Source organism: Hippoglossus hippoglossus, chromosome 6 (assembly GCF_009819705.1).
Source record: "Hippoglossus hippoglossus isolate fHipHip1 chromosome 6, fHipHip1.pri, whole genome shotgun sequence".
NCBI classification, from domain to species: Eukaryota; Metazoa; Chordata; class Actinopteri; order Pleuronectiformes; family Pleuronectidae; genus Hippoglossus; species Hippoglossus hippoglossus.
The window spans coordinates 27,624,621-27,652,094 of NC_047156.1; the positions used below are offsets into that span (position 1 = coordinate 27,624,621).

Genomic DNA, 27,474 nt, shown 5'->3' on the forward strand with positions numbered 1-27,474 from the left:
ATCTCAAAATACTGAATGTCTCCACAGCAGACACAGTGTTGTTATATATGGTGATTATGTGCACTATTAGAGGGTTTCTCCTGAAATCCACTGTCATTTACACAGTCTTGTGATGGAAATCAGGAAATACAAGAGGCTGGAACACCAAATTTGTCTTTGTGTATTTTAATAGGGGCTTTCTGCAGAAAGGATCAACACAGAGAGTCACAGGGATTGAAGATTGAGGACAGTCAAATGCAAGGATCTTATATAGGAGAACTAAGGCTGTCTCTCTGAGCCAGTTCAGACTGGTTCTGTAGGCGCAGGTTGAGAGAGGAATCATAACACAGAAATCTGATTTACATATGTTTCCTTTGGAGATAGAGCAGACATACATTCAGTTCTTTGGAGAGTAAATAAGTGATAAAAAGGTCATAAAGGTTTCAGGTCATAAAAGTATTTAGACATGTTATATAGGTTTCAGGTCACAAACAGTTCAGGTCATAAAAGTCTTTAGACAGGTCTGCAAAAACTTACTTTTCAACTACAAAATAGGTTTCAACCACACTTAGTTAATTTTTCCACTACAGTCTTGAGCGTGTTTGTGCTCCAGGTTGTTTCGACAACACCAGAGGACCAGCCATTCAACCTCCCACCGTTGTGTCGTCACCTGCAAACTTCAGGAATTTAACAGACGGGTCTTTGCGGTGCATTCGTGTATGTAGAGCAAGAAGAGCAGTGGAGAGAGCACACATCACAGATTCACATCCGGGTCCTGGATGGTATTTTCCCAAGCCTTACCTGCTGCCACCTCAGGAAGTTTGTGATCTGCAGATCTAGCAGAACTCTGCCAGACAACCAACAATGTTTCTGGAACAGACCACCTTGGTGGGATGTTACCAGCCGGGGAAGCCCACAGCCCCCGTGGCACTCATTCAAGTTGGCTTGGTACAATCATTCTATTCTGCTATTAATGACTGGGTTGATGTTCTTACCACAATTATGATCTATAAATGTACTTATAGATTTATTCATTTTCTAACTCATTCACTTATAGCTTAGTTGCTGTTAAGGTTATCACAGCACAATCCGATATCAACATATTATCTGCCACTATCACCCAAATTGCCGCCTTCTCATTCCATTGCAATTTATCCGTATGATGCATTTATTCCATTTTAGATATTTTATATTTTATCGTCATTATATATACTCCCTTCCTATCAGATATTAGTCAAATAATCTTATATTTTCCACCTTGTTATTATCTTTGTGTTGCTTTGAGGTAGACAATGGAGATGTGATAACAAGTAATTAGACAATGACAAAAGCAACTTAATAAAATGAGATGTGCAATCTACCCTGGGCCTGTGGATTCCCCTAAACTAAGGCCCAACTCCCACCGGCCTAAATATTACTATTAATCATATGTTCATCATAAGTCTATCCATATAGTTAGCTAGTTATGTGTATCAAGTTGTTTTGTCTACTGATGTTTCAGAATTTCAAATTCATTTCAGTGAAATCATTTTTCTGTGTAATGATTTTGTTAACATGTTATGTTGTTGTACTTCACATTAGATGGGTCAATCAATCAATCAAATTTTATTTGTATAGCTCATATTCACATCTCACCTTAACAAGGCGCAACATCCTCTGCCCTGACCCTCAACAAGAGTAAGGAAAAACTACTACTACTAAAATAATCCCCATTAATGGGGGAAAAAACGAAAACGTAGAAACCTTGGAGAGAGCCACATGTGAGGGATCCCTCTCACACAGAAAGAAAGAAAGAAAGAAAGAAAAAAAGAAACGAAACGAAACATACAATACAAACAAAAGCATAAAAGACAATAATCACAAAGGACAAAAAAAAGAAAAGAAGCCAGACTCTACAGAGATACAATAAAGCGTTACAGCCTATACTAATAAATCATTCAGTAAAAATAAAGCATATGGCGAGGAATAGCCAGAATGGGTATCGCGCAAAATTTGGGGTGTCATTCCGGAAAGTTAAGGTGCCTATAAATTGAGCCCCAAGTGCTCTCCAATTTTTCAGGAAAACCATGCGTGTTGCTCCGAAGCCTCTCAAGATGTATCCCTGAAACCAGTTCCATTAACCATCTGGAGAAACAAGGAGCACTGGTAGCTTTCAAGTATTATTCTCTTTGCAACTAGCATACCAAACATCAGGGTCTGCTGTACAGTTTGTGGCAGTGCAAAATAAGCTACAGAGCAGCCAAACAGGGCGTCAGGTTCAATCTGTAGATCATACATTTTAGAATACCATTTAAAAATATCCTGCCAGAAGGGAGCAATCTTAGGACAAAACCAAAAGGTTTGGCCTAGAGTGCCTTTTGAAGATTTACTTCTGTAACATACATTGTCGGTCAACTCTACACCTAGATCTGCCTCCCAGGCAGACTTTATATGTTCTGATGAAACAACAGACTCATTAGCAAATAGTGTCACAAATTTAGAAATAGATGTTTAGAAACAGGATTTTGTTTCATTAAAACATAAAAAGAGTGTTCCTTTGGTGGGTTTTCAAAGTTTTTTTATATTATTTTTAACAAAATGTCTAATTTGTAAGTAACATAAAAAGTGAGCTTGAAGTAGGGAGAAGGTTTCTTTCAGCTCCATATAGGATGCAAAATTATTGTTTCTGTACAAGTCTGCAATAGTAGTCAGTTCTTTATCCTTCCAGTAAATAAAGGCCTGATCAGATTGAGATGGAATAAAATTATGGTTATTATGGTTATATGGTTACAAATAGGAGAATGTTACGAAAATTGAGGAGCTTGAAGCACCATTTTATTATATTTTAAGTGAATTTTGGAGAACAAAATTGTCTTTAACTAGATGCATTTGATAATCCTTAGTAGAAAACAGAAGAGCTGACAGAGAGCTGTTTCTTGCAGCGTTCGATTCCAATTACAACCACGGGGTGTATCACGGAGCTCATTTGACTTGGGAAGCTGGTCTTGCCAATATATTAGGGCTCTGGCATTAGTTCCCCCATAGTAATCTTGGAACACTGGAAGGTTAAAACCCCCCAGTTTTTTGGGGCTTGTGTTTTCTAGCCCCAGACAAAAAGCATTATTATTGAGTCAAGTTTTTTTTTTAAAGATAACGGAAGGTTGATTGGAATATTTTGAAACAAATACATAAACCTGGGGAGCGACACCATTTTAATCGTATTTACACGCCCTATAAGAGATAGAGGCAAAGTCCTGCAAAAATCTATATCTTTCTTCAGCTTGTCTAACTGAATAGTAAAATTACTCTTAAAGGGGACATAGCATGCCCATTTTACCACAAGTTGATATGGTTCCTTGGGGTCTTAATGAAATGTCTGTAACATACTTTGGTCAAAATACCACAAGGATCATTTAAAACAGCACCCTTTTTACCCTGTATAAAACAGCCCTCCACAGAGTGACCTGTTTTGAGTGCCTGTTCCTTTAAATGCTAATGAGCCAGCTCCCCCCTCCCCCCTCTCCCCCCATGATTTTAAACGATATAAATTACATATTTTATATGATATAAATTATCAAATATGCATCCCATACTTTGTATTCCCCTTGTTGTCCTGGGGTGATGTGGGGGGTGGTGGGCCAAGGCCATGTAGGGAGACTTCCAGTGCCTTGTTACGACACAAAACCCAGGAAGCTCAATCGAGTCACTCAAGCATGACGTTTCTGACTTAGAGGAACTATAACAAAACGCGCGAGTGTTTTTTTCCCAGAGTTTTTGGGTTGGTAGACATGCCAGATACCCACATTAACGTGTAGAAGCACTAACAAAGTGGAATTTGCATGATATGTCCCCTTTAAGTAAGAGTGTAGGATTTACGGGAATAGATAGGCCCAAATAAGTGAACTGATCCCTGGCAATTTCAAAGGGAAGAGATTCAAGAAAAAGAGGATCTAGATTTTCTGAAAGAGGAATATATGCACTTTTCCGCCAATTAATGGAATACCCAGACAGGCTACCAAAACATTTAATTAGCGAGAGGAGTGGAGGAAGGTATAATGGGGGGTCCGATAGAAAAATGAACAAGTCGTCTGCATAAATTGATAGTTTACATTCAATATCCCCCACCTTAATTCCCCTAATATCAGCATGCTGCCTTATACTACTAGCCAGAGGCTCTAGTTCTAAGTTAAACAGCAGAGGACTGGCACAGCAGCCCCGCCTTGTCCCATGCTTCAGGTTAAAAGGTAATGACCTGTTCCCATTAGTGAGAATGGCAGATGTAGGACAAGCATAAACCATCTTGAATGAGTGAAAAATTCACCAAATCCATAGTGTCTCAATGTGGCTTGCATATATCTCCATTTAATTTTATCAAACGCCCTCTCTGCATCCAATGAGATAACTACAGGCTTGTCATTTACTTTATGTTTTGGATACATTATATTAAATAATCTCCGGGTATTAAAAGAAAGAGAATCTGCCCGATACAAAGCCCGTTGGATCAGGATGTATTAATGAGGATATTTGCCTGCCCAACCTAGTGACCATCATTTTTGCTACTACTTTCTGATCATAGTTTAATAGACTAAGGGGTCTATATGCCAGCGAATCTGAAACGTCCCTGCCTTTCTTAAGTATTAGACAAATATTTGCCTCATAAAAAGATTTAAGGACTTAAAAAAATCTGCACCGAACCCATCTGGACCTTATCACTTGGAAATGATTTTATTGCCTCTTTGATTTCACAAACAGTAAAATTTAAATCAAGATCAAGCTTAGCAGAGTCACTTATTTTAGGTAATTCAACAGAATAGGTATATACATTTGAATATAGCTCTCTAAAGTATTCATTTATATCACATGGATTAGTTAAAGTTTCACCAGTGGAAGACTTAAGTTTAAGAATGGACCTACTTGCCTGTGCACCCTGCAACTGCCTGGCCAACAATTTACCTGGCTTGTCATTCAATTCAAATTGCTTTTGTTTCAGCTTAAGTATTTGCCTATTAAGTTGAAGGATTTAATCAAATTATTCAAAGTGCCCACTGAATTGATAGACGGCGGAGGGCTTGTGGAAAGGCGATCGAGATAGGGATCTAGGCAACAATTATAGTCACCGCCTATTATTAAGTTAGTAGAATCAAGATCAGGTAGTAAATTGAAAATAATTTACTATCAAGTGCGAAAACACCTTCCCCCTCTTAACTTGACTTCCCATACCCTTTACATTCCAAGTAACAAACGTTATTATCCCTGTGTCAGAAGTAGGCATATTTCTAAGCCTTCCTGCCATAATAAACATACATGTCAAATATAACACAAACAGTAGGCTTATCACACCTAAATGATATTTAAAACCTTTCCCAGTCTGGCACATATAACATACCCCATTCTCACCCTAACCCACGTTAGGCCAAACAGGTTGGCCGTGCCCCATCTTCTTAGGGAAACAGCAAGGCAGCAATATGAATTCACAACGTCTTCGCCCACATTCAAAACCAATGTGGTAACCAATATTTAAGCCTTCTTTTGCTCAGCTTTAAAATGAAAGACTTAAGAGATTTAATCACCCTATCAAATATAAATGAATAACAAGTAAACAAAACAGTATCTCAGACTATTACAGATACCAACCGATTAGTCCATCTTGCAGCTCACTTCTGTTGGATTTACCAGTACATGGTTTTGTAGCATCAGCTGGAGGGTAAAGCATTTGCAAAACGCTCTGCATCCTCCGCTGAAGTAAACGTTGTAGTCTTTCCATTATGCTCAATGCACATCTTGGCAGGGAAGCGGAGAGTAGTTTTCACATTAGCCCCGCGAAGTGTCTTGATGAATTTGCCAAAGGCTTGTCGCTGATTCATCACCTCTGATGTATATTCCGGAAAGATGTGCACCCTAGCACCGTCATAATACAAGGGTGCTCTCTCCCAACTTAATCGCAATATCAGCTCCCTGTCCTGGTCGCGCTGTATTTTCGCAATAATTGTCCGTGGTCGTTCTCCCTCTGACCTCAGTCGGGGTTTCGTAATACGGTGGGCTCTGTCCACTTCCACCACCCTGGAGAATGCAGCTTCTTTAAATTTTTATCTTTGTTGTTTAAGTGTTTTTTGTCCACATGCTGTTTATTCGTTAAGTCCGCCAGTGTTTTTGCGATTTTTCTTTCTTGAAATAAAATGTTTACAGGCCAAGCAACAGCGTTCCACAGCTCTTTTCCCATGACTATTATTCAAGTAACTAAGATTTTGCGAAATATTTTTGAGATTTTGCTGTCGTCTGGCCAACGCCAATTTTCTTTTCAATCAATCAATTAATCAAATTTTATTTGTATAGCCCATATTCACAAATCACAATTTGTCTCATAGGGCTTTAACATGGTGTGACATCCTCTGCTCTTAACCCTCAACAAGAGTAAGGAAAAACTACTAAAAACCCTTTTAACAAGGTAAAAAGAAGGTAGAAACCTCAGAGAGAGCCACATGTGAGGGATCCCTCTCCCAGGACGGACAGAAGTGCAATAGATGTCAAGTGTAGTTTGAGTTTGGTAAGTCCAGTCCCTGTGTAGTCGGAGCCTAGTCCGATAAACAACTCAGCAGACATACACCGCTTAGCCGAAACAACACCTCAATCAATCGCATTCAATCTCATTCAGCCTCAATCTTATCTCCCACCATTACCCAAGTGCATACATTCCTCATTCCATCATATTAATGGACAACTCATTTCTGAACAGAGAACGGAGATATTTTGAATTGATTGCTCATGACTCATGGTTTGAGACAATCAATAGATAATCTAAATTTCCTCCAAAAGGAGCTGGTGCTCATCTTTTTAACAAGTGCAAATTCATCATAACACTGCAGATGTGTTGTTTTTCTATCTGTATTGTGTCATAACACAACCGTGGCAAATGACCATGCCATGTCTCTTCCCATGTGTCTCTGTCCTCTCTGCGTGTCTCAGTCGCTGCCTTTTAAACCTGAGGATCAATCAGCTAACAGCTCTCACCTGCGCTGATTGATCCTCTGGTAAAGGTGAAGGTGCTCTCCCAGCCCCCTGACCTCCACAACAACAAAATGACAAAAATAATGACAAAAGTAAAACTGGATCGTGTTTATTTATTATTTATTTCTCTAAGAACAGCTCCTCATTCTGTTGTCCATCTACTCTCTCCATTCTCTGTTTCTCCTCTCACTATGCCATCTCTCTTCTCTTCTTTCTCTCTCCCTTCTCTGTTTTCTCCCCAAGGCCCCTCACTTCTCCTTCCTTTTCCCTCTCCTCTTCCGTTTTTTTTTTCAAATGCAACATGTAGTAGTAGTATAATATAACAACATCAAGTGAAGAGCAGGGCTTATGAACATTACAACACAAATGCTCTTCTTCCAAACCTTTGATGGTGGCATTACGCCAACCAGTGAATTGCTGTTCATTCTCAGTGCTCCATTTAGCGAGGCGCTGAGTGTCCTCACCTGTCCCTTAAAGAAATGAATAACAATACATGGCATTATTAATCAAGTTATTACTCATCCACATTTACAACTCAGTTAGCTACGTTGATATTAGTCAACTTGCTAACATGTAGACTAAGAGGCTAGCATGCAAGTCGTGCGATATATTAAATTCCAACAATAGAGATACATTAATTTTGTATATAGATCTTGTAAAGCAAGTATTAACAAGCTGTATGGTAGAATGATTTATCGACATTTATATGCGAGTCGTTGCTGGTTCTAAGATGGCAGCATCCACTGTATACTCTGCCATAGTACAGGAAGGAACTGAGGAACGCAATGCATTATGGGGCAGTTAAGTCTGTCAACTAAGCTCATGGTGCATACTGAAATTCTTCCAAATTTAGTATCCATCAGAGCATTTCTCCCCTTCTCACACATTCTGCACGGCATTCTATGCAGTTGGAACGCACTTCATGCTAATTTTGCAGTCATGTTAGTATGAGGTTCCAAACACACCCATTCTCTTACTTTACTTCCTGTCTTTGTCTGTTTTTACAGAGATTGTCTGCAGCTACCCTACTGTATCACAACTGAGTTCAATTATCCCTGATTCCTGTGTATTTATTAGCAATATGTCTGCTCAGTAAGGGTTCTGTTCAGGTCTGTTACTGTCTCAAGATGCTTCTCGTGTTTTTGGCTCCAGTTACTTGCTTTTTTCTGTGTTGATGGACTTTCGACCCAGCAAAGCTTGTGTGTTAAATTATTGGAATAAATTGCTGAACTGCCTCTGCTGGTCTTTGTGTCTGCACTTGGATTCAGGTCAGGTCAGGTTTCTCTATACTTTTTTAGGACTTTACTATGTAAAGTGCCTTGTATGTTGTGATTTGGTGCTATGCAAAAAAAATTGAAATGAATCTTATTAAAATACAAACTGCAAGAAGTCTCTTACATCATCAGTCAACTTCACATCATCTCAGAAACAGAGGAAGTAACAATTCAATATCCATCATAGCTTCTTTACAATATCTCGAATAAAATGTTCTACAATGTTAACTGGCACAGCGTTTCATAGAACTAAGCATCAATAACTAGCTAAGCAGCTAATACTGAGAGGGCAAAGCACATGTGTACCAGCCATCTCCAGACAAAAGTAGTAGATCCAATGATCACCACGCTATGACCAAACAGGCTTTAAACTGTGTTAAGCCCACCTATGTAGTTAACATATGGACAAAGAGATACAGGATTAAATATAAATGTAAATTAAGTCAATAAATATATAAGTAAAATATATAGAAATAGATGTATAAATATAAAATGTAATACTTGTAAAAATAAATACATAAATAATAGATATACATTTAGAAAAACAGAAATGGTCTTTTCTGCCACAAACTATATTTTTTAAAACTTATTTATGTATTTAATTATTTGTTTTTTGTTTGCTTATGTCATGTTTGTTCTTCCTACCTGCCAGACATATTGAATCAAAATCAAAATAACTGATAGAAAGCCCTCAAGCAAATAAATCTTCATTAAAGCATATTATTACTTGTTTTATTTTTAAGAATATAAAGCAACCACAAAGTCAAAACAGTATATGACAACGTCACAATTCAATTAAATTCAATTAAATTTTATTTATATAGCGCCAAATTATAATATACATTATCTCAAGGCACTTTACATAGAAGGTCAAGACCTTTAAAACAATGAGCTACAGCAAATACTAACATCTGAATGACATAATTATTTTGGTGTGTGTCGTCATATCAAAACACTCAAAAACACACACCCTTATTTGTGTCATGGCCTAACTCGTGTACCATGAACACAAAATGTTTATGTATTAAAATATCAGAAAATGACTGCTCCCTCTGTTTCTTTTCCAGGGCAGCAATTAATGCCTTTACGGCCCTGCTGTGCTCAAGTAAGTTTTCATGACTTTCTTCATTCACCAGCTCATGGTTTCCTTTATACTATAAGTATATCATTATTACCACCATTGTCACAATACAACACTTTCTTCACTGGCAGTGCTTGCATTTCTGACACCCTTTTCTTATTTAATGATGTATTTCTCTTAGTTTATGAATAACGGATCACGTACTGATGATCACAGAAACATCTCATTGGGATACACTACATAACAAGTACGCTTTTTTGGGGTCCCATTGGCAGGAAGACTGTTGTTTTAGTATATAGACTAATATAACAAGAGTTTCTGCAGGTTTAAATAAGTTAATTTAAAGTTTTTTAAGAAGTTTTAAAGGCCATAATGAATAAAAAGACCTATATCTTGGGTTGGGTATTGTTTGAATTAGATAAATTCTGATTCTTTTTATCTATTCCAGTTCTTATAGATTCTGATTTATGATTCGAATAGGGAAAAAATGGGTCAAATTCTGATATAATAAAAACATCTTTATTCTTTAAAGAAGCAAAGACATGAGCAATCAAAAACTCTGAAGGAGCAGAAATAAAGAATAGCGACTGCTTCTTAGATGTTCCAAACAATATTCAAACCTATTTTGGCAATAAACTGAAGCTTAGAAATTATAATTCCACACATTTATTATTTCTTTGAGCACACTGTCCAGTGGCCTGGGAGACCATCAACAAAGTAGTGCATTGGTATTTTGCATGTACCTGACCATGTAATCATCACTAACTGCTGTTCAACAACATTGTAAGGAATTAGTGATGTCATGCCATTTCATGTAAGTAATGACATTTCGGCAATGACCCAAAGTTTTACTACAACATGCTTATGCTGTTTTATTATTTAATTACAGCATGCTCTGTATCATTGAGAAAGAATTACAACACACAGAGACATTACAAACAATGCATTCTGCCAAAACATTTCTCTTAAATAAATGAATCTAATCTTGTCTGATGGAGGTAGTATTAAATAGAAATGTGAGATAATTAAGACCTACCTAATGACCTAGTACATAATAAATGAACCTAGACTTTGTATGTCTCTAATGTTCCAATACCTTGGTGACTGTTTAACGCCAATATATTCAACATCACTAGTCCACCCAGATTAAAAATATAAAATAAGCTAGAGCTCAATTCTCTCACTGACAAGAAAAGTGGGGGGTGAATATAAAATGAAAAAAAAGGTAGCGAAAAGGAGAGAAAAGCTATGCAGTTGTTAAGATGTGTTGAAATTGTTAGAAAGTTGGGTGAGATTGTGAAATAAAAATGTGTTAACAAAAGGGATGAAAAGGTTAACGTAGTTCCCATTTTTAAGATGCACATTTTATAAAAGCTTTGTTATGAATTTAAATTTTACTTGACATTAGAACAGAGCATGTATTTTTTATTAGAGTACCTATACTGTATATAATTCAGTTCAACATGAAAACTGATAAGTGTTACTGCACTATCACACTATAGATGTTGACCACACACCGACATGGATACATCTAAAAATATAAATATAAGTAAATTTAAAGCAAATTACGCTTACATACCATAATAGCAGAATTGCAGAGCCAAGGGATTAACAGTTTTTAAAACTGTTCTACCACTGTATATATATATATATACATACATATAATATACATGTATGTATGTATATATATATATATATATAGTTAGGGTTATAATATATAATAATGTATATTATATGTATATAATATACATATAATACTGTTTTCATATAATTTGTGTGTAAAATTACTGCAGTGAACATGCACTGTCAGGCGCACAGAACACCCCTGGAGACCACTATAGAGAATATACTGTATACACTGTGTTCATATGACAAACGTTCATTCCCAAATGATATCCCAGAGTGGAGGTTAAGACACCAATGATTTGTGAAGCAATCAGTCTGATTGCTGTTGACAAAACTCCTGCAGTGACTGATGCACTGGCACTGATAGAGAAGTATGTGAATGGAAGGATTAGATGGATTAGTGTTCATTGACCACAAAGATTTGCTGTCCCATGATGATGACTGATGTCCTGTGATCATCAGCTGATTTAAATTCTGTCGAGCTGTGATCTCGGATCTTTGCATTGAATGAGTCCAGTTTTAGAACAACGAAATCAAACCATCCCAGTACAAACACGTCTACCCATCACTCTGGGTTAATTAGCACACGGGTATGTGTGACAGGATTACACTGTAAAGTTAACCTTTCTATCTAAACCCTTTTTTGGGAATGTTATATTTTATAGGTTGTTGTTTTCACAGAGGTCCATGAGTTTAATAATACCTGCAGTTTTGGATTATAAAAATTATTGGGTGATATAAATTCCCTCACATTCTGACGGTGCAAAGTGATTCTGTTTTTGCCTCAACCATTAAATTTGACCCCGATTTTTTTTCAGCCACTGTCCTCTCTATCATACTCACTCTCACTAACTGCATTAACCACAGCAGCAACACGCTACCACTGTGCAATTTCTGTATTAGTGATATCACTGCTGTGGCCACCAAACAATGTCATTCTCCATCTCACTCACAAGCTCCTCAATGTTGGTGTCTTCTCGCTTGATGTCATGTTTCAACATGGAAACCCATGTATTACCAGGGTCATCTAACATTCATGTGGTGCTTTGCATTGGCCATTCCTGCTTGAATGAGGGCGTGTAAAGGGCAGGATATTAGGCAGAGTATAGGCCATCATGTGAAATACCAGGAGCGAATGAAAATGTTTGTGTGTGTGTGTGTGTGTGTGTGTGTGTGTGTGTGTGTGTGTGTGTGTGTGTGTGTGAGTGAGTGAGTGAGTGTGTGTGTGTCTGTGTGTGTGTGTGCGTGCAGTCAGTAAGTTACTTTGTTGAAGAACAGTGGCAACAAAAAACGAAAATATAGAGTTTCCTAGTCGATGATCAGAAGGTTGGTTTGTATCGTGCTGGAGTTTCTGTGTCCTCCCTCCACACTCCTGCTGACCTGCACTCACTTTAGCTAATAAACACCAACACTCATCACAAGTTATCATGACCAGAACAGTACATGAAGTTTACTTAGTGTTTATGAAGCTGCATTTTAACATAATGAAAAACTAGTCGTCAACATTGTGTGCGCAAAGTTCAACACGAGATGTGACGTGCACAACCAGGACTCAGTGTTAATCAGGAGAATTGGATAATGACAATCCGTGGGTCACCCTAACCCTGACCGGCCAGGGCTTGCGGATGATCGCATGCACACGCACGCACACACACACACACACTCTGGGTCAATCCGACCCAGAAACAACACAAGGGTTAAGCCAAGCTCACTTTAATAATTCATTACCAGCTTTAAGCACTGACTGAAAAACTTGAAAAATAGAGCTGAATAATGACCCTAGATTGTGGAGAATTTCACATGAATCCATGCAGCTAACTATGAGATATAAACGTTTTACATTTGATCACAGCTGCATTACGTCAACTGGCAACTATAGTTCGGCCGACATGTTTAGCCAAAACCTGACCACATGTTTCTTGGTTCTGGAGACAAAGGAGAGCCTCCAGATCTCAGTCTCCCAGGGTGCTTCAACTTAACACCTAGGTGTTAAAACTGCCCCTGGACACAACTTTCAACCAATATTGGTCACTCTGGGCCCCATGACCCATGAGGTGACCAGGCCAATATAAGCCCAGTTCCCTCTCTCTTCTTTCTCTTTCCACTCAATTGTCCTGGAGGAGAGGTGTAGCTCTCCAGCTCACCTCTCTTTCTACTCAACTTCTCATGGAGGAGAGATATAGCTTTCCAGCTCGCCTCTTTCTGATCACTTCTCCTGGAGGAGACCCAGCCAGGGAAGCTTCCTCCCTACCCAAGCTCTACCAACCTTCAAGCAGGCCTGCCTGGAGCAGACTGCTAAAACTTTCCAAAAGGCAGCAATGCAAGAGCCTGCATAAGAACTTCAGCACAAGAGCTGCATCGCACAGCAGAACCACAACAACAGGAGCCACAAACCAGCAAGACAACTTCACTGGACTTCAAACAGCACATCAACCTTTTCCCCCTTTTCATGGATGGGTAACACAACTGGGCTTAATAATTATACTAGGCTTAGCAAAAACTGTTCAATTCTATTCATGTGATGTTTCTAAGTTTGATTTGTGTTGTTGGAATATTTGGTAATAAGTTATTTGAAAGTTAATGTTAGTTATGTTATGCTCTTCACAGTCTTTCTTTGCATGCAACTAACTACTTTCTCTAACCTGGAACCAACACACACACACACACATCTCCCCAAACTTAACACATATATGTGACCTCAACCACATGGTGTAAACACTCCAGGGGGTCGTTTGTCTTCATAGTGGCCAGCCGCCATTTTGAAAGCACATTCACTCACACAGACACACAGAGACACACACACACACACACACACACATACTCACATACACATCTTTATATAGTAAGTACACCTAGTTTGTGTTTTTATGCTTTTATTATCTTCATAATAAATGTTTTCTTTAACAAATGTTGTCTTCATTAATGTTGCATAAGTGTGAATTTTGCCAACCTCTACACTGTCAAGAACTCCATATCCTTCAACTTTGCTAACTACCTATATGGTAATTTTGGTTATAGTTATTAATTTAACTATTAATAAGAGTTCCAAATTTGTAGTTAGTACTTTCATGAGACTTAATCGATAAATTGGGTGGTGCCCCGAGGTAACTTAAATCAATTAAAGTTATTATTTAATATTAATATTTTTAATATTAATATTCTTTCTGATAACCAAATTTATTGAATGCCCCAAGGCACACCATTTAATGGTGTCACGTTTAAGGTATCATATGCACAACATTACCAACACTAGAATTACCATTACTATTATTACCAAGTGGTTGGTCATGGTGGGAATTGTTGGGTGTCTGCAAAGAGTGCTGTAGAGTCCTGCCATGTTGTTGTGATTTGGCACTAAGTAAAATTTACTTGATTTTCTGTTTGTATTGAAAAAAAACACGTCACAAACATAGTGCATTTTTTTTAAAGGCTCAGTAATTTTCTAAAACAGTTGCTCACTGTGGATTTATTTGTTGAGGATAATGTTTTTAGAGCCAGATGAATTACCATTTCAGCAGCAGCATTGGGGACTGAGTTGAAATAAACTACTAAATTACAATGTGTTTTTTCATGGTAATGAAGGACCATGTCACCTTGTGAAATATTGTTGCCCACAAATGTGTTTTAATCATTTTAGGTATGAAACAAACATACTAATATTTTGACTGTTAAGCTTATTCAGAATAAGACGTTATTTTGATTATGTTGTTTTGCACAAGTTGTTCTGTTCACATGTTACAGAGCATAGTGTGCCTCACATTATTATGTCCACTAAGCCATTACGCACAACATGACTCCGCCAGTTTTAAAACCCAAACCTGCATTTTTTTTACGTAGCGCTGGCTTTAATCCCCTGGCTGTCAAGGTGGTGTCCAGCAAACGATGTAACTTTTTTCCACAATTGAATAACATTCTGGAGTAAACCAGGGGAGAAAGCGTTCATCCCACTTTGGATGAACACTCTTATCCTATCTAAATGAAATGTAATGTAATTCAAGAGTATAACTGAGTTTACTGAGCCAAAATGACAACCCAGGGTCAAGGAGATATAGTTGCAGTCCTACACACTTCTCTGCGCTCTCTTTAGATCCGTCACTCACTTAAAACCCTATAGACATTGTCTTTTAATTAATTAAATCAAAAATAAGTAGAGAAAATGTTCCCCTAAAAACCTAATAGGAATGAACAAAATCTCTGCAAAACAATATAGTTAAATGTGGTCTCTTAAACATTAGATCACTGCCATCCAAAGATGATTTAGTAAATTAATTGATCTTAGATTACAGTGTTTAGGCTCTGGCCAAGGAGGTAGAATTATTTTTACTATCAATCTATCAATTAATCCCAATTTTTAAATCCTCTATATCCCATTTGAAAGCCTTGTTCTAAGTTTATCACACCAATCCTAGAAAAAACAAACAATTCTATTTGTTGTAGTTTACCATGCTCCTGGGTCTTAAAACATGTAAAGAAATGATTGTACAGAATGTCAATATTCATGTTGACATTAATAATAGCCTTAGTGCTGTGTTTATGTCAATATTATCCCAATTGGTTTCAGTGAGTGTTTACATCAACCCCCTCATTGTTTTAACCACACCCTTGACCTTGCTTTAACATAAGGCGTTACCAGGAGGTGTGTCCTAGGGCAACATACTGCTGTAAAGCGCTTTGAGTGGTCATCAAGACAAGAAAAGCACTATATTAATACAGGCCATTTACAATTAGTGTGTGTGTGTTGTTCACTGTAGACATAAAACTGCCTGTAGTCTACTGTACTGTAAACTGCACCTGCTGTTACCATGGTCACCATATTTTCCAACCATTTGATGATGTCACTAATGAGATCTGGAATTGTCTATCTAATTGTAATTTTATTTTAATCTACAACCTACAATTCTATTTTCACAGCTCCCTGAACAGAACTTTACAATACAGCAGCCATGTTAAGTCTTTTATCTAAACTGTCACATGGGAGATGACATCCCAGGCAGTGATAGCTGTAATCAGATTGCATCATCAGAACCAGCATGCTCTGTCACAAGGATTTCATGAGAGGTCCAGGTATAGAACATATCCTCAAGCAAAGATCTGGAACATCATAATGTCTTACTAGCATTATGATTAAGTGCAATATATATTGAAATATCAGATGTATCAACATTTGTATGCATCCAACAACTTACTGTCAAATCAAAGCAAGTGATATAAATATTTTAACAATATTTACTATAAGTTTTCACATTGAATTAGAGATTTAAAATAAGTAATCTAATAAAAAAAAGTATTTCCTCATGTCAAGTAAAAAGGTAAATACATAACAGAAAGCTCTTTTTTAAATGGGTATTTTAAAAATATTCTTAATTAAAAAAAGAATGTAAGTGTTCCGTTTTTCTTATTTTTGTCAATCAATTTTCTAATAATTTCAACACATCTTTTCCTTACTTTTCCTCTTGTATCCCATCTCCACTTACTCCACTAACCCTCCACTTTTCATTTTTAGTGAGAGAAGTGGGGTCTATTCTGGCCAAAGCTGCAGCGATTAAAAATCAAATGCTCTATCAAAATTTGACAATTCTAAATAATGTATTGATTATAGGTCCAAATTTAATGGCGTCTGGGTCTGGATCCGGAAAATAAAGTCTACCTCCTCCATATTAGTGGACGGGACATGGACCAAACTAAAAAGACCAAAAAAATATTTTTTCTCTCTGTCATTTTATGCTGATGTATCCTCAAGGGTTTTTCTGGGTATGAATGGGCGAAAAAACTGTTCTATAAAATGCTTTGAGTCAAGCATTTGTATGATGTGGTTGTTTACCATTTGAGCTTTGTGGCTCCAAACTGGTGCTACACAGAGCTATGATACGAGATGAATGAGACACATCAGCAAAACATACATATAAATAATGGGAGTGTTGAGAGTGGATGCAGAGGAACTGATTGATACCATGTAGCCAAACAGCCAGACAATTTGGAGTCAACGATGTTTTATCATTCTTATATTTTGTATTGATCTGCTCAGTCGATATTGTCTCCAATCAGCCAATACTGATGTCAACAGAGGAGGGATCAAATAGTTAAACATCTCTCTCTCTCTCTCTCTCTCTCTCTCTCTCTCTCTCTCTCTCTCTCTCTGTTTTTCCCTCACAGAGGCTAACGTTTGTTCTGTGATATCAAAGGGTTACATCTCTGGCCTATTGCATCTTTATGAGGACTGGCACAGCAAAGATACTCAACATACTGCCATAGAAATCCGGCACATGCTGCTGCGCTGCCTCCATAAGGTCACCCACAACAATCCTGGCAGACAGGCTTTCATATCCAAGGGAGGCCTCAGACTGCTGTATCACACCACACAGGTAAAATTCATAGCTGTATTTATTAAGCGCCACTCAAATTGCTTTACTTTCCCTATCATACATCACTCATACACTTCCGGCACAGTCCTCAATCTAGGGCAATTTCGGGTTCAGTATCTTGCCCAACGACACTTCGGCCCGTGGATTGGTGGAGACTGGGATCGAATCTATTGGTCCAACCATATAAACACACATTTGCATGCACAAATACTCAGTGGACAAACAATGTACTTCTGCAGCATACTGTGCATTTGCCAACTGTAAAGTATCTACAATATACTATCTTCTCAAAGTTGCCTTTTAGTTTCTTCTATGTCCTATTCATTACTGAAGCTGCACATTTCAATTCCCAGTTCTTTCGGTCAGAGCATTTCAGAAATCATGTCTGCCACACCAGGGTTACAAGGTAGAACCCCTTTGTCAGACAAGCCAAACCACAACTTAATCGACTGTTTTCTAAAATGTTTAGACTGTGATTTCCAATGCTCTTTTGTGAAGCTTTGGAATTGATCAAGGCTAAGTTATACCACAAACTCTTCAAGATTAAACTCCATCAATAACAGTAAATTAAAGAGAGAGCAGAGAGGGAGACCAGGAACACTTTGGCACCATCAGGTATCAGCTCTGACTAGTTATAATGAAAACAATAACAGTGTAAAGATGTTATTGATTATTAATGATAGCAGCAACAGTTCATATAATAATTAACTCATAATAAGTATTATTGTTATTAATAATAATAATAATAATAATAATAATAATAATGGAGTCAGAGATACCTGCAAAGAGAGAGAGAGAGAGACTATGGGAGGAAAAAAACATGTTAGTGACATGTATTAAGATAAATAAATGTATGTGGGGGCAGAGAGACAGCGAGAAGGGGAGAAGTGCTCAGTGGATGATGGGAGTTCCCCCAGCAGTCTAGACCTATAGCAGCTTAACTAAGGGATGGTTCAGGACTCACCTGATCCAGCCCTAACTATAGGCTTTATCAACATAGGCGTCATGATGACGCCAAGATGAACATCTGAAGATATGTCCCTAACATCAACTGGTGGTTGGCATTTTTATTAGTGCAGTAGACCTTCAAACATACAACGGGTATTCTCCATCTTATCTTATGTTCTAAAATAAAGTCTAATTTCTTTAATATTCATATATGTATGCCCATTATGCTTATAGCAGTACTAGTTTTGTAGAGTACAGCTTAATTGGTACATCGTTATCCCTTTGTACAACACAGTACAGTCCAGCTAGAGCAAATGATCTATTAAAATCTATTAACTTTTTTGTTTTTACCTTTGTAGACAGATTTGTTGATTAAAGGTCTGGAGTCTCTGATTGAGCCCTCTGTGCAGTTGATGAGGAAGTGTCTCCCCAAAACTCCTCTACCACTGACATCAGATCAGTCTGCATACACCTTCCTCCTGCCAGGAAGAGCGCATGCCGTCCCTGATGTGGACATGGCACCAGGTACAGTAAACAATCAAAGTAATGACACAACTTTTGGTAAAGCTTTACATTACAGCCCACAACACACATACTCTAAGTCAAATGATGCTGATACACGCACCGAACACATCCTCTGTCTAATCTTTTAGAAACATTTATTTGATGTGTGTTTGACTTTTTAGTTTGATTCATTTCCCATCCACTAACATGGAGGCAGCTGGATTTACCACCTATAATGCAGCCTGCCACCAGGAGGTGAGCTTTAATCTGGACATTTGGAAGGGATAGACAGAAGTGTAATAGATGTTGCATGTAAAATAGCACATCATGAGAAAAGACAGTGTGTAAATGGAGAGATGTATCAATGTTTAAAGTTTTGACAAAGGAAATGTCAGCAAGGGAGCAGCAATGACTGATATTGTATATCTAGCAATCTAGTAGTAATCATAATCCACAATCAGCTGCCACCACGGTCCACATTGTGACTGCAGCTGCAGCTGAATCTGCAATGAAACAAGGCCTTCAGGAGAGAATGAAGATGAAGATGGAGAAAAGCAAAGAGATGCTCCATGTGTCAACAACAATTACAGTATAACAAAGAGCTGGTCCAAGACAGACCTGAGGCAGCTATAACTATAAGCTTTATCAAAAAGGAAGGTTTTAAGACTATTCTTAAACGTAAAGAGGGTGTCTGCATCCTGAACTGAAACTGGGAGATGATTCCACAGGAGAGGAGTTTGATAGCCGAAGGCTGAACTCTCCACTGTACTTTTAGAAATTTCAGAGACGAAAATTATGCGGGAATCCTGGGAGTGCAGTACTCCAGTGGGGTGACATGGTTCTAGTGTTTTTAAAGTATGAGGGCACTATATCATTAAGGGCTTTGTAGGTGAGTGAATTTAACAGGGAGTCAGTGAAAGTAATACAGGTGATCTTTTCTCGTAGTTCTTGTCATTAAACTTGATGTAGCATTTTGGACAAGCTGCAGAGTCTTTTAAGACTCATAAGTAGAATTTGATCGTAAGGAACTACAGTAATCAAGTCTAGAGGAAACTAATGTGAGGACACATTTTTCTGAATCTGCATCTTTTTTTAAAAATAGGATGTGCCTGATTTTTGCAATGTTATGCAGGTGAAAAAAGGCAGTCCTTGAAATGTGTTTTAAATGTGAATCAAAGGACAAATCCGGAACAAAGATAACTCACAGATTCCTGGCGGTTTTGCTGGAGGCAAGGGCAATGCCATCCAGAGCAGCTACTCTATATCATTAGATATTGTATCTAACTTTTGTAACTTTTGTTTTGTCTTTTTTCTGAACATATCAATCAATCAATAACATTTTATTTGTATAGCCCATATTCACAAATCCCAATTTGTCTCATAGGGCTTTAACAAGGTGTGACAACCTCTGCCCTTAACCCTCAACAAGAGTAAGGAAAAACTAAAAAAAAAAAAAATTAAAAAAGGTAAAAAGAATGTACCCTGTATACCAGGTAAATAAAATTGGGACAAGCACAGAAACCTGAGAAACCCTGTGATTAACTTTTTCGAACAGATCACTCGGTAAAGTGATCACACTAGAAATAACCAATATTGATAATAAATTGCCAGGTATAATGCAGTTTGAGGAATTCTTTTGTTTCGTTTGGTTGTGTATTCCATATTTCCAAATTAATATGAGAGTATGTGTATTTATTGTAGCGTTGTTTTTTTCTAAGGAAAAGGTACTTCTCCAGGCTAAACTTAAAGGGATAGTTCACCCAGAAATGAAAATGTACTCATTATCTACTGACCACTATGCCGATGGAGGGGTGGGTAAAGTGTTGCAGCAGAATGCAATACAATTAAAGAAATTTGTGACCAAAGCTTCAAACGTAATAAAACAACATAAAAATCATTACATGCCTCTATACTGCTCGTGTGGTGTTATCCAAGTGTCCACAAGCCCCGACATTCAAATTTGACTAGAAAAGAGGTAATTTCCACTGTGTTTTAAGCCTAAACCTCCGACGAGGTGCATTCAGGAACTGTCGGAAACATCCACTAGCTGAGCTACTTCTGGTGGACTTTGAGTAGATAATGAGTGAATTTTCATTTCTGGGTGAACTATCGGTTTAACAGGCACACACATATTGGACACTGACATTTTCACTTAACTTTTTCTGTTGTGACCAGATAACAGCAGTGAGGAGAGTGACGATGATGACGCTGACAAGCAACAGGCAGAGAGCAAAGATTATGTAAGTGTGTCTCTGTGTGTGTATGTCTTATGTGCATATGCATTTGTGTGTAATTTCAGAGCCTTTGATCATCAGGACCTGTCTTGAGATCCACTGTTGAAAACATGGTTATCTTGTTCACTGAGTTGGAGTTAAGACAGTCAACTAATCACAAACTTCTTAATGTTATATTAATCGTGAAACACAATCCAAAAAGTAATGCAGAGTGATTTGTATCTGCACCTCAAAGCACACCTCCATACAACTCATACTATCACTGAGCATTTATTTGTGGATTGCATTTTACAAGACACAATTTACGATGCATTTTACCAGTCACATGATACATGCATTTGAGGATTTTTAGTCTCAGAAGAATAAATTCAGTTCAATTCAATTTTCAATTCAATTTTATTTCTAAAGCGCCGAATTAATAAATACATTATCTCAAGGCACTTTACAAAGTGAGGTGCAAGCAGGTGCGACAGAGGTTGGTTGCTCTACAGGTAAGTCATTTACTTGAAGCAACAATTTTCGGTGGAGAGTGCGGATGGGCCAGCCCCCTGTCTCAGGACTCACTTTATAGACTGGGTTATCACCAAGCTGTTCTCTGACGATGTAGATTGTCTTTTCCCAGTAGGACTTCAGTTTGCATGGACCTCCTCTTTGGGCAACATTGCGAACAAGGACCCGGTCAACTGGCTGAAGAGTCACACCTCTGTTCCTTCTATCATAATAATGTTTGCCTTTAGCACTTGACTGCTGGCTGTTTGTGCTAGCTATCCTGTATGCCTCGACCATTTTCTCTGCCCATTTTTCTGCGTACCCTGTTGGTGTTTTTGTTTCTTCCTCTGCCACCAACCCGAAGAGAAGGTCAACAGGAAGACGTGGATGGTGACCATATAACAGAAAATATGGCGAGTAGCCTGTTGACTCGTGCTTGGTACAATTGTACGCATGAATGACATGAGGCAGGTGATCCTTCCAGCTCTCTTTCTCACCTAGGGTTCTGAGCATTTGCAACAGAGTTCTATTGAACCTCTCTGCAGGGTTGCCTTGTGGATGATAAGGGGAGGTCCTGGAATGGTTCACACCGGACAACTGTCTGAGAGCTCTGAACAGTTCATTTTCAAACTCCCGGCCCTGATCATGGTGCAGTTTAGAAGGGTATCCAAACCGAGGGACAAAGTCCTTAAAAATCTTGTCAGCAGCAGTTTTGCCGGCCTTATTTCTGGTGGGGTATGCTTGGGCAAACCTAGTAAAGTGATCGACTACCACCAGGATATACTCGTATCCACCCCGGCTGGTCTCAAGGTGAAGAAAGTCTATACAGACGAGCTCAAGAGGCGAGTTGGATGTTACACTTCCCATAGGTGCTCTGTCATTTAAAGCTGGCTTTTTCCGCTTTATACACTGACACTTCCTGGTGATGTACTCTTCAATGTCCTTACTCATAAAAGGCCAATAAAAACACTCTCTTGCAAGACTAAGAACTCTCTCGACACCAACATGTCCCATGTTGTCGTGCAAGTGCGTGAGGGCTGTTTGTCTATGGCAAACAGTTGGCTGGCAAGACTAGCTGTTTGCGACCAAGGCCATTCTCTATATACAGCCTGCTCCACTCTCTTGAGAGTTTTCTTGTGTGTTTGTCCAAAGACCTGCGTCTGTCGTCAGTCAGTTCTGTCATTCTCTTTTAACTCTAAAATTTTCCCAATGACAGGATCTTTTCGCTGCTCGTCTACCAGTTCATTATGGTCAATTACAGGGAAAGGTTCTGTGTGTGTCTGTTGTTGAGAGGTGATGTTAAGGCTGGCTACCCATGCTACTTCCCCCTGCTGGGCTGTTCTAGAACCCTCCCAGGTGGCGCACACTGCCTCCTCTGACAATCCCTCTGAACACTGACTCACGTAGGCATTGATATCATGGGGACAACGAGAAAGGGTATCTGCATCAATATTCAGTTTGCCTGGCTTGTATCTTATTTCAAAGTGAAAGTCTGAAAGCTGACCAACCCAGCGATGTCCTACTACATTAAGCTTAGCCGTGCTCATTACGTAAGTCAGGGGATTGTTATCGGTGAAGAGCGTGAAGTGAGGGGCATAAAACAGGTAGTCCCTAAATTTATCACAAACTGCCCACTTTAAGGCTAAGAACTCAAGCTTACCACTGTGGAGATGGTAACTCTGCTCTGCTGGTGTCAACGTGCGAGACCCATAACCAATCACCCTCATCTTCCCGTCCTGGAGGATTGCTCCCAGACCTTGTTGAGAGGCATCGGTGTGGAGTATAAAGGGTTGGTTGAAGTCTGGGTACCCTAGCACTGGTGGGTTGGTTAGAATGTTTATGAGGCGCTCAAGAATCTGCTGGTGTTGATTATAACATTCCACTGGGGTACGTGAAAGCAGTTGCGGGCCCTTTGTTTTCCCCCTGACAGGCTTAGGTTGTGGTGAATTGGGTTTTACCTGGAGCAGCTCATATAGTGGTCTTGCTATGCGTGAGAAGTCTTGTACATATGCTCGGTAATAGCTAAGGAAACCTAGCAGCCTCCGAACATCTCCTACTGTCCGTGGAGTTTTTCTCCTTCAATGCTTGAACTGCCTCAACATCTTTTGGATCCACTCTGACCCCATTTGCAGACACCAGCCGACCAACGTACCTGACCTCGTTGCGAAATAACTCACACTTTTCTGGCCTCAACTTAACCCCATGGCGATGTAGGGCTTGGAGTACATGGCGCAGCACCTCGACATGCTCTTCGAATGACCTCGAGAAGCAGAGGACGTCATCGAGATAAGGGATGCAACACTCATCCCTCAGCGTCTCAAGCATTTCCTCCATGCTTCTTTGGAAGGCTGCTGGTGCATTTGACAACCCGAACGGTATTCTGACCCATTCGTATAAACCCCAAGGGGTCCTGAAGGCAGTGAGATGTCTCGAACCTTCGGCCATAAAGCCTTGGTGGTAGGCTTTGCCCTGGTCTAAGATGGAAAACCAGCTATAGCCCCCAAGTGAGTCAATTGAGTCCTGAATACGGGGAAGGGGATGTCTGTCTGGCACAGTCTTTTTGTTAAGCAGTCGGTAGTCAATACAAAGGCGCAATGATCCATCTTTTTTTCTGACACAAACAATAGGGGCGGCATATGGCGACTTAGACTTTACAATTCATCCTTTCACTAACAACTCCTGGATGTACTCTTTTACTTCCTTGTACAGTGGCTTAGGAATGGAAGCATAAGCTTTCTGAATGGGGATGTCATCACTGAGCCTGAGTGACATCTGGAGAGAGGGGACACATCCAATATTGCCGCTGTCTTGGGCAAATGCTGCTGCCTCCTCATGCAGCATCTCCTCAACTAGATGTTGTTGCTCTACAGTAAGATGACTGAGGTCAACGGGTGGTCGCCCCGGCTCATTTGTGGGAACCCTGGGAGCGGTGACTTTATGGACATCAGCCCTTACTGTTGTAACCTGTGGTGTCTCTACTTGTGGTGTCATTGTCTCACCCATCTCTATGACTTTCGCTACATGTTGGATGGAGCCCAATGGAGTTCTCTTTGGGAGGGTGATTTCATGCTTAGTGTGATTGGAGATGGGCACATGAACAAGAGGCCACCTGTGCTTACTGATCTCTACGAGGCTTTCCCCCACACTCAGCTGTTCTAAGCTTGTACTCTCTTCTGGGGATTCATATAGGACAACAGAGTCGGAGGCGTCGAAGCTAGGTGGTACTCTGCACCGTACACGTAATGTTTTTCCAGCTGGGATAGTCACATCTTCCCTGCCTACTCTGATTGTTGCCAAACTGTGGTCTGGTGTCTTTTGGGCCTGAATGAAATTAACCATTGCTTCAGCTTGTTCTTCTTCCACTCCAAGGGCTTTCTGGTCAGGGGTTTCTGGTGTTTCTTGGGGGAAAGTGTCATCAGCTCTTTTGTCACATCTTTGGCGTTTTGAGTAACGCTGCTTACGCGTGGGGGTTATTGGATGGGACTGGAATTCTGGAACGGCCTCTGGTTGTCCCTCAACAGAGGTCGGTTCCCGTTTCCCTGCTGCCTGGCTCTTTTTAAGCAGCCAACAGCCCGATGTCCTGGGTCCCCACATACAAAACAGTGGTTACAGTTCTCTAAGCCCTGGTGTAGACAGTTGGTACAGATGGGTATTTTACCCTTCCTTGTGAGAGAGGGTTGGCCTGGTGTGGAAGGAGGAATTTTTCTAGGAATGGATGTAAGAGGTCTGTGTGCTTGCGGCTGACCAAGCATTTGGACAGGTACAGACTTTGGGTGGGTTATGTGCATAGCTGTCGTTTGCTGGTCCATTAAAGCTGCAACCATGTTGGTCAGAGTCTCAACCTGAGCACTGAGCTGTTGTATTGTCTGGTGTTCTTTCTTGTTCGCAGTTTGCTCTATATCATCCACTCGCACACTGTGTGAATGTGTTGCTTTCTGTCAGAGACCATAACCTAGCCTGCGCTGGTGCTCATTTTCGTCGCTGAGAATCTTCATAACTTGACTGACAATGTCTTCATCAGTCACTTGATTGTTTGAGAAGAGTGGTCTCAACTGTTGTCTGATGTCCGTGTGTTTAGACCCTAGGCCCTGGTAGATGGTGTGGAGGAAAACTTCCTGGATGGTTTTCGGGTCATAGTGAATGTCTGTGTTGGCCTGCTTTGACTGAAAGAGGATTTTCTGTTTGAGTCCAATCATGCAATACAGAAACTGTTGAGGCGGTTCTTGTTCACTTTGTTTTGCACACATTAGTTACTGCAACAGTTCCGTACTGGCCTTCTCACCAAGATGAGGCCTGAGGAAGCCCTTGAGTTCACCGATTGTGATGTCATCTTTGTGGGTGAGCATGTCTTTGAAGGCACCTGGTTTAACTATCCTCAGCACAGCTCGGATCACTTCTGTCCCTGTGAAACCCTCCCTGACTCCCTCGTCTATCTGCTTACAGATACTGCTATATGTGATGTCAGAGCTTTGGTCTCCAATCTGCCCCCCATGTATCTTAAACTCCCTACGCTGGAGATGGGAGAGGTCCTTTAAAGAAACCACCTTCTCAGTATCGAACGTAGCTGGGATATGACGTGGCAGTTGGTGTGGCATGGGCTCACCTAGACTGTGATGTGCTGCATTTGCTATATCTTTGTAGTGTTGTAGCCTCTTGCCTAGCTCTTCATGCATTACTTGGAGCTGGTCCACACTTTGACAAACTTCTTCATCTGTGGACTTCAGATCGGGTGTACTTTGATTGTCAGTTGCGATGTCCCGTGCCAGCTGGTATGCGTCGCTGCCCGAGAGTTTGTACAAGTTCTTTATGATGCTCCATACGAGTTCTTTGCGTGCGGTTGACATGATGTGTGTGATGAAACAGCAGTGCGGTTCCCTTGGAAGAATGAAGACCCTCCTTGGACTCTGATCTCCCCTCGTGGACACCCACCAGCTGTTGTCACGGCTGTAATCACGTCACCTCGCCTTGGCCTCGTGGTTCTGATATCACTGGATCTGCTCCCCTTGATGATTCTTATGGAGAGAGATCCCGGACGAGCCCCCCAAAATTTCTTACGGGCCCCAGGATTGGTACCACAGCAACAAAGTATGTCTGTAAAATACAGCATGAATGCAGCAGCAATGAAGACACGGAGCATTCAGTTCATCATCCAGACTGCATCTTATTCAAATTCAACACAATTTCAAATACAAGCATTTCTCTGAGTGTCAGTCTCTGTTTCAGTTTATAACTGCATTTTAAAGTGTATAAAACATACATTCAATTATCCTCTCCTTTGTAATGGAATGTGTTCTCAGTGTTACTCACACTTCTGGTGTACATCTTATGTCTCCTTACTTCAAACAACATCTTAATACACATTATCACTCATATATAAGTGAACAGGGCTACTATAATCACATAGTGCAGGTTACAGTGATACTTAACTGTAGTGACATCAGAAATGAATTCTGGACATGCACACTTAATCACAACACAGCTTTCACTCAGGAAGAAATACAAACATTTTCAATATAAACCTATTGAACATTAGCTTATAACTGGTCTTTATAAGGCACAATAACAATACATGACTTTATTACAACATACGTGTGTGTCGGAGCTGAAATACACACTGTGTAAAGTAAACATACTATAGCGACCTGCCTGCAAGACTACGCGCAGGTTAAATAAACACCTATACAGGCGAATGTGGTCACCGCCCACCAAGCCAGCAACACAAAATATTACTTAGCCTGCCATGCAATTTTATAAATATATATATATATATATATATTGTTGTGCAATAGTAGGTAGACTGGATGTTGGCTAATTTTCAATAATCATAAAATATGATTATTAAAATAATAAAATTATTTAATTAAAATAATACAATTATTTATTAAAAATGATAGTTATCAATTAAGAATAATAAAAGTTGTAATTATAATTTATCAAAGACGGGGCACCACCCTGGTATCAGGGACCAACAATCAGTCGATAAAGATCAGTCT

At 39.5% G+C, this 27,474-nt stretch overlaps 1 protein-coding gene and 1 long non-coding RNA gene across 6 annotated transcripts in view; one reads left to right on the forward strand and one right to left on the reverse strand.

Annotated features, from left to right (window-relative positions):
• LOC117762766 lies at nucleotides 1-26,743 on the reverse strand. Its single transcript, XR_004614069.1, has 4 exons — nucleotides 26,537-26,743; nucleotides 13,629-13,641; nucleotides 7,499-7,506; nucleotides 1-11 (listed from the first exon to the last, which is right to left on the reverse strand). It is a non-coding gene; the product is annotated as an uncharacterized LOC117762766 (long non-coding RNA).
• LOC117762746 (cytosolic carboxypeptidase 4) overlaps nucleotides 1-27,474 on the forward strand; it is a 169,983-nt gene that overhangs the window by 36,821 nt on the left and 105,688 nt on the right. For all 5 annotated transcript variants that reach the window (XM_034587325.1, XM_034587329.1, XM_034587328.1 and 2 more), the window contains 4 exons: nucleotides 9,305-9,342; nucleotides 17,098-17,306; nucleotides 18,614-18,779; nucleotides 20,934-20,998. In XM_034587325.1, coding sequence (XP_034443216.1) covers nucleotides 9,305-9,342; nucleotides 17,098-17,306; nucleotides 18,614-18,779; nucleotides 20,934-20,998 — 478 coding nt within the window. The remainder of the gene's footprint in view (nucleotides 1-9,304; nucleotides 9,343-17,097; nucleotides 17,307-18,613; nucleotides 18,780-20,933; nucleotides 20,999-27,474) is intronic.